The sequence below is a fragment of the Otolemur garnettii genome, unplaced genomic scaffold (assembly GCF_000181295.1).
Source record: "Otolemur garnettii isolate 467f Iridium unplaced genomic scaffold, OtoGar3 scaffold00015, whole genome shotgun sequence".
NCBI classification, from domain to species: domain Eukaryota; kingdom Metazoa; phylum Chordata; class Mammalia; order Primates; family Galagidae; genus Otolemur; species Otolemur garnettii.
The window spans coordinates 1,165,251-1,173,107 of record NW_003852410.1 but is presented as its reverse complement, the minus strand read 5'-3'; the positions used below and the strand labels follow the sequence as shown (position 1 = coordinate 1,173,107).

Below are 7,857 nucleotides of genomic sequence, written 5' to 3'. Positions count from 1 at the left end.
TCAGTGGGTAGGGCATTGGCCCCATATACCAAGGGTGGCAGGTTCGAACCTGGCCCCAGCCAAACTGCAACAAAAAATAGCCAGGCATTGTGGTGGGTGCCTATAGTCCTAGCTATTCAGGAGGCTGAGGCAAGAGAATTGCCTAAGCCCAAGAGCTGGAGGTAGCTGTGAGCTGTGATGCCATAGCACTCTACTGAGGGCTATAAAGTGAGATTCTGTCTCAATTAAAAAAATATATATATATATTTCCCTTCTTAAACTCCAGATCCCTGCTAGGCTTCTTCTTCTGGAGCTTGGGTCCCCCAAGCCCCAGGATAGCTCTCAAATTCTTCTTCCCCTCTTTTTCCCTCTCCAGACTGTGCCAAGGCCTGCTTGGGCTGCATGGGTGCAGGGCCAGGCCGTTGTAAAAAGTGTAGCCCTGGCTACCAGCAGGTGGGCTCCAAGTGTCTCGGTGAGTCTCCTGCCAATGGGGTACAGGCACCTGGGAGTGTCCTACCCACCATAAACCAAGAGGGGGCTAAAATAGGGGCAGGGAGGGTGGGATGTTGCCTGGACAAGGGCAGGGGCCAGTGTCAGGATGTGAGAAGTCGGGGTGCTGCACGTTGGGCCCTGGCAGTCAGGACTCTGACCCTTCCCTGCCCTCCCTCAAGATGTGGACGAGTGTGAGACAGAGGTGTGTCCAGGAGAGAACAAGCAGTGTGAGAACACTGAGGGCAGTTATCGCTGTGTCTGTGTTGAGGGCTACAAACAGCTGGAAGGTATCTGCGTGAAGGAGCAGATCCCAGGTGAGTACTGGGGAAGGGAGAGGGGAGGTCCTCATCCAGCCGGAGGGCAGGCAACCCCCTTTTCCAGGTAGCAGTGGTAGCTTTAGATCCAGCCTCCAAAAGGCCACACTGAGACCTGGACCCCAAGTCTGATCTCCAGGTTGCCTTTGGCAGCCTCACACCTCCCAGGGTAGAAAGAGAATCAGATTTGGCATCCAATTAATATGTCTTCCTAAGCTTATTTCCTCACCTGCCTAAGGGGACCATTCCTTACCTGGCCTGGTGGGAGCTGTTGTAGGCCTTGGGTGTGGTGAGATGCAGGGTACTCACAATGATGACCATAAGGACCAATTCCCCAGCTTGTATGTCAGATGTTGTTCATTACGTGGAAGGTACATTAATTTATTTAGCTCCTAAAACAACCCAATGTCGGTATTATTAACCAACCCTATAGGTATTGTTCTCATTCATTCTGTTTTACATATGTGAGAACTAAGATGCAGAGAGGTGAAGCGGGGCTGTGTGGCCAGCAGGCTACAGAGCTGGGATTTAGATCCAGGCAGTCTGGCTCTGGGGCTGGCCTCATACCTGGAATATATGCCTTTCCTCCAACTCACCCACTGTGCAGCTTGGGCCCCTTCACCTATTTGAACTTCAGTTTCTCATTTAGTGAAGGATAATAACTGCCCATTTGAGAGTCTTTCTGAGCAGTAAATGATGCTGTGTGCCTGCGTGCTGGGCAGGCATGTGGGAGTCCTGGGGAGGTTCCAGGAACTGCCAGGAACAGGGGTAGGAGTGACAGGAACATTTCTTGTTCCTCCGCAGAGTCGGCAGGCTTCTTCTCAGAGATGACAGAGGATGAGCTAGTGGTGCTGCAGCAGATGTTCTTTGGTGTCATTATCTGTGCACTCGCCACACTGGCTGCTAAGGGTGACTTAGTGTTCACCGCCATCTTCATTGGGGCTGTGGCAGCCATGACTGGCTACTGGTTGTCAGAGCGCAGTGACCGTGTGCTGGAGGGCTTCATCAAGGGCAGATAATCCCTGTCACCACTTGCAGGGTCTCTTCCCACCCAGGCTGTCTGCAGAGGTTGGGCCTCTCTCCTGCTGGACACTCAGAGCAGCTTGGTTTATTTTTGAGAGTGGGGTAAGCACCCCCCACCTGCCTTACAGAGCAGCCCAGGTATTCAGGCCTGGGCAGGTGAGGCCCCAGGGGTGAAAAAGTAGCCCTGAAGGTAGATACCATGAGATCTTTGCTGAGGGGAATTGGGCAGGCTTCACAGTGTGAATTTTAAAAGAAAAGTTTCTCCTTATGGTAGCTGCTAGTGAGCTTTGGCCCCTATCCAGGATGAGAGGGTCCCCACAGGGGTAGGGCTGTGACAGCCCCCACCTACCTGCCAGCTGCATGCTGCCAGCTCTTGTTCTGTATTCATCCCATCCCCACCCACCACTTATTTATTTATCTCAGGAAATAAAGAAAGGTCTTGGAAAATGGAAAAGTTTCCGTCTTACTACCTATCCCACCACCATCACCTTGAAAAAGTTTTCTAAAACCCTGACAAATTGAGAGCTGCCCTGATGGAGGACTAGAGGGAGGAGAAAAGAGCAGAGTGAGGACAGAGGAGAGGCTTGGCCCTGAAGTAGTTTTAAGAGAAGGGTATAGAGAAACTAGGCTTAGGAGTGGAACTTTCTGGGCTTAATACCAGCTGTCATTTGTTGGAAGACCTTCTACAGATGATTTTTGCCTCTGAACATTATTTTTCTCATTCCTAAAATTGGCCTGATAATGTTTTCCACTCAGGCTTAATGTGAGAAGTAAGGTGATGAATGTGAACAGCTAGACAGTTCAGGACAGATAGTAGATGTCCCGTAAGAGATTGGTTCCCCCTGTTACCAAAGCTTCCAAGGGTCAAGCAATCTTCCTTGGAAGTCCTCCCTTTCCCGGTATACACAGGACTTGGAATTACTGGGGCGGAGCCTCCAATATCTGAGTAGAGAATCCTGGCACGGCCAGAGTGAGGCATGAGCCAAGTCCTAAGGGTTTATTTCTTTGGCACGAAGAGGAGAGTCAATCGGGACAGTCACTCTCTCCCCATTGGAGAGTCTGGGGCATCTGCTCCCAGTTCCCCATGCCCAAATCCATGCACATCCACCCTGTATTCCGCATAAGCCACGACCTCTGTGCAAAATACCGGCTGAAAAAAGTAGAGATACTAAAAAAACAAAAACAACGGGGCATGGTGGTAGGGTTCCTATCCAGCTGCTTCTAGGGGGCTGCAGTCAGGCGGAGGCCCAGGAATGCCAGTTTTTCAAACACTCAACTGTTCGAGTGAGCTGTGCCATGTAGGCATCGAGAACAAGGTCCTGGTCCTGCAATTAGGACCCTTCAGAGCTCGATGGTATCGCTGGAGGCGCTGCGGGAGTCCCCAGACTTGCAGCGAGGCTGGACTTCGCCCTGGGGCTCCCGGGACCGAGCTGGAATAGTGTCAGGGGCCGGGGTCGGGGCAGGGAGTAGCTGCACTGTGCTGGGCAGCTCGTCTAGGGGTAGGCTATCCACTGACGACAGCCCGTGACGCCACGGATTCCAACTGATCTTGAGTGAGCCCCTGGAGAAGCTGTCCAGGGAGCTGCCAGAAGCCCCCGCGGCTGCCCCGTCGGGCTCGTCCGCCACATGCTGTGGGACCGGGCCCCGCATGCGCACGTCGCTGAGTGACCTGCAGCGGCCTCGGAGGAGCGAAGAGCCCGCGCCATCCAGCTCGGCATCGGGATGGCTGCCCCGGCGTGGCCGCAGAGCGCCTCCAGGCGGCGGCGAGGCCAGGCCGCTCAGGCCGCAGCGCCGGAACACGCTGTCTCGAACTAAGTGCTCTCGGAAGAGCGCGGCGTCGATGCTGCTGCTCAGGTTGATGGGCGATGGCGGCCGCAGATCCAGCTCGCTCAGCGATGGCGCCGGCCCTACGCTGCTGCGGGACAGTCCTGGGCCACCATGGGGTGCGCGACCCAAAGACGCAGCCGAGCCCCAGGCACCTGAACTGGGCGTGGCCAGTTGCCCACTTTCCGCCGGGTTACGGATGAGGCTCTTGCTGATGTCCAAGCTGCCTGTGCCCACGCCACTGGGCCCTGCGTAACAGTTATTGGGACGCTCCGGCACCTCGCTCTTGCCCGATGGCGCAGGACAAGCCAGGCGCAGCAGCTTAGTCCAGCAGGCGTGCTCTGTAGGCGGCCTAGGTCTCGCTGCTGCCAAAGCGGCCAATGCTAGGGCGAGCGCCCACGTCAGCTCCAGTAGGCGCAGCCAGAAGTGGACACCCCACCAGGCCCACGAGAAGCGGCCCACCCGGCCAGGGCCGGGGTACAACCAAAGCGCGGCCGCCAGCTGCAAGCCGCTGGCCAGCAGCCCCAGCGCACCTGCCACAGCCAGCAGCCGCGGGCCTGGGCTGACATCCCAGCCCCGTGACCCATCCAGCAGGCGGCGACGGCACAGACAGAGCGTGCCTAGAGACACGGCCGCACCCCAGGCACAGGACAAGCCTTGTGCCAGGAGGTTGAACACAGGCCTAGCCGACAGCAGATCTGTAGCAAGCAATACCACGCCGTGGACTAGCGCCAAGGCTCCCAGCAGGAGTGGGTGCTGCAGTGGCTGTGGCAGAGCTGATCCTAGGCCCAGCAGGGTTAAGGCTGCCAGTGCCGTGAGTAGCAAGGGGAAGGGCAGGTTGTAGAGCACCAGTCCGGCGCGCACCGCCAGCCGCGCCTGCGAGCCATAAGGGTCGGTGAGCATGTAGGCGGATCTCAGCCCAGAAGCCACTAGCACTAGCACTGCAGCCACCAGTGCCAACCAGGGCCCAGACGGGGCTGCTGCCAGCGAAGCCAAGGCCAACAACGCGGGCAGCAGAAACAGCACCCCCACCCCGTAGACGTGAAGCTCCCAGGAAAAGCTCAGCACCCGCCGCAAGGGTCCCCAGCGCAGGGGGGGTGCGGTAGCGTTGGCTGGGGGGCTAGAGGCTGGGGCTGAAGCCATGGAGCTGGCTGAGGGCTCCGGAGGGAGCGGCTGGCCCAAGGCTCGCTGCGTGGTAACTCGAATGAGACCCCGGCGTGACGTTGAGGGGGCCTGGACTGGGGGTGCTGGGGGATGGCTTTGGGGACGCCCGGACCACTCTTCGGCTTCATCTGCAATAATAACAATATTAAAATAGCCCTTTGAAAAGTACTTTTGATTTTCTACCATTCTCTTGTGTGGAGATGACAGTACCCACTTGATTGGTTTATGGAGAGGACAAATGTTTACCATGGTACTAGACACCCAATAAGAACTAAACAGATGTGAACTATGGTTTTTATTAAAGATACTATTAGGGAAATAGTATCTCAGCAGTTCCCTACATGTGCTATATATTAGAACCACATAGCCAAGCTGGGCAAGGTGGCTCACACCTGTAATACCAGCACTCTGGGAGGATTGTTTGAGCTCAGGAGTTGGAGACCAACCTGAGCAAGAGACTCCTGTCTCTAAAAATAGCTGGGCGTTGTGGTGAGCACCTTGTAGTCCCAACTACTTGGGAGGCTGAGGCAAAAGCATCACTTGAGCCCAAGACTTTGAGGTTGCTGTAAGTATGACGCCACAGCATTCTACAGAGGGTGACAAAGTGAGACTGTCTCAAAAAAAAAAAAAAATCACTTTGCCACTCTCCATAGTTGGAGAATCACTGTACTAAATATGTCCATGTTACATATAAGAACATTGTAGCCCCCAAGGGGCAAATGACTTCTCCCAGAGTACCCAGTATTAGTTTATTATCCTAAAGGAGCTCCTAGCTCATTCCTTTAAGTGGGTATTTGTCCCCCCTCACTTCCCACCCTCTAGATCCCATATATCACACAGTTCTTAGTACTGGACAGAAACTCCCTCTCCCCAACCCCCAGCCATGCCCTCACCTGGCTGCAAGGCTCTCACAGGGCTCTCTGTTTGGTTTGTAGATGGGCCAACATCCAAGGGACCAGGAATCAGGGACTTGGGGGTGCCTGGGGCCTCCACCGCTCCTCTCACCCGCTGGGGGGAGATAGGGTCTGCTCCATTAATTGCTGCTATCTCTGAAATGACAAAAGCAGTCATGGAGCAGTGCCTGTGGTTCAGTGAGTAAGGCACCAGCCCCATATACAAAGGGTGGCGGGTTCAAACCCAGCCCCGGCCAAATTGCAACAAAAAATAGCCAGGCACTGTGGTGGTAGTAGGGAGGCTGAGGCAAGAGAATGGCCTAAGCCCAAGAGCTAGAGGTTGCTGTGAGCTATGATGCCACAGCACTCTACCGAGGGCAACAAAATAAGACTCTGTCTCTAAAAAATAAAATAAAATAAAAGCAGTCATCTTGCCAGACACCCTCCCACCCCCATGGTCCTCAAAACCCAAGAGGGGAGGGACAATCACTTTCATTTGCAAAAAAAACCAAAACAAGACCCAGAGGGACCCAGAAGTCAGACAACTGGGACACTTAGCTGCCCTGGAACATTGCCCCTTCCCATCCCCACTCAGCATCCTCACGTTGATACCCACCTGGTTTGGACTGCCTATCCAGAGCCTCTGAGATGGGAGGACCTGTGGACTGGGGTCCTGGTGAACCCTTAGTATCAGGGAGGCCAGCCTGCTTGGGCGGTGGACCTGGGGAGCTAACTTCCCAGGCCTCCCCAGCTCCAGCTTTTTGAGGGGGCTCAACTGGCAGCTCCTCAGCAGGAGGAAGGCTTCTGGCCAACGCCAAGTCTGGCTGGGCAGCAGGCTCCTGAGAGGACGCCCCCTCAACTGCAGATACCGTGCCAGCTTCAGGGGTTTCTGGATCCTGCTGGGTGAAGAGGGGGCCTTGTACTGCCTCCTGGAAGTCCCCCTTCTGCCCACTCTGTTCTTCCAGCATTGGCCTCTTGACAGTGCCTGAGTGGGGCACAAGAGTGTGGGGAGGGCCCTGGTGATCAGAGGGAGAGGTGTGTAGGACCCTGGTCTTGGGTTTAGCTGTCAGACCCTCTTCTATAGGTGATTGCTGTCCCACTTTGCCTCCAGGCTCCAAAGCAGGAGGAACAGTGGCTACCCTGAGTTGTAGTCTGGGAGTTGTGGGGATGAAAGTGAGGGGAGGGGACCCAACTGATTGAGGGACCAGTACTTCTTGCTCCAGAGGCTCCTGTGAGTCAGGAGGTCCTGTCCATCCTTGGGAACTTGGCCCTCGAGCCATCTGGAGGTCATCAATTACTGGGAGTTGTTCTCTCTGAGCCCCAGGGGCTGCTTTGGGCCCATGCAGGGCTGGGCCAGAGGCAGAGTCTGCAGGCTTTGTAGACATCTCTTCAGCAGGGTTGTGGGGGCCATTGGAATTCCACGGGATCTCATCTCTGGGGCTATCCCAGAAGTCAAAGGTTTGGGGCTCTGAGCCCACAGTACCCTTAAGGTGTACTCTTGGGATTAAGTGGGTTTTTGAGTCTTCCAGTGGCCTGGGAAGGTCCCTGCCCAGGGCAGGGCCAGCCCTCTGGGATGGCAGCAGCAACAGCAACAGGAAGCCACATACACAGCCCCATGGGCTAGGGGCCATGGTCTCCACTGATGCCTGGGCCTAGAGCCCTCAACTTCCAGCCCTCACTGGATGAGCCTAAAAAAAAAAGAGGGGGATGACATGTCAGGGTTGGGGTCTTCCATAGCTTCTCAAAGGGGCTGGTAGAAAACAAAGAAGAGTAACTTCTTCCCTGCTTTTAAAACTGCATCTCTGATCATGTCATGTGCCCTGCTTCAAAACCTTCAGAGGCTCCCCAGCGCTCTCAGGAGAGAACATATGCCATGGCCACACCTGGCTACTCACCTGGTAAGTGAAACCTACTCCCCATGCCTTTGCTCTGCTATTCCCTCAGCTCAGAATGCCTTCTCCCTTCTCCTTCACTTGCTGAAATGCTATTCTTTTTTTTTTTAATTAGAGACAGAGTCTCACTCTGTTGCCCTCGGTAGAGTGCCGTGGCATCACAGCTTACAGCAACCTCCAGCTCCTGGGCTTAGGCAATTCTCTTGCCTCAGCCTCCTGAGTAGCTGGGACCACAGGCATCCGCCACAACGCCTGGCTATTTTTTGTTGCAGTTTG

General features: G+C 55.1%; 2 protein-coding genes across 2 annotated transcripts in view; one reads left to right on the top strand and one right to left on the bottom strand.

Moving 5' to 3' along the window:
- The window catches only part of CRELD1 (cysteine rich with EGF like domains 1), a 9,974-nt gene extending 7,304 nt beyond the window's left edge, over positions 1-2,670 (top strand). The window contains exons 9-11 of the mRNA XM_012802517.2: positions 356-451; positions 651-785; positions 1,590-2,670. Of these exons, the coding sequence (XP_012657971.1) occupies positions 356-451; positions 651-785; positions 1,590-1,804 (446 nt within the window). The 3' untranslated portion in view covers positions 1,805-2,670. The remainder of the gene's footprint in view (positions 1-355; positions 452-650; positions 786-1,589) is intronic.
- A 64-nt stretch (positions 2,671-2,734) lies between these two features.
- On the bottom strand, positions 2,735-7,320 carry PRRT3 (proline rich transmembrane protein 3). Its single transcript, XM_003785449.2, has 3 exons — positions 6,306-7,320; positions 5,690-5,845; positions 2,735-4,924 (listed from the first exon to the last, which is right to left on the bottom strand). Exons 1-3 carry the CDS (start codon positions 7,318-7,320, stop codon positions 3,150-3,152), a joined length of 2,946 nt encoding a protein of 981 aa, XP_003785497.1. The 3' UTR covers positions 2,735-3,149.
- Between the last annotated feature and the right edge of the window lie 537 nt (positions 7,321-7,857).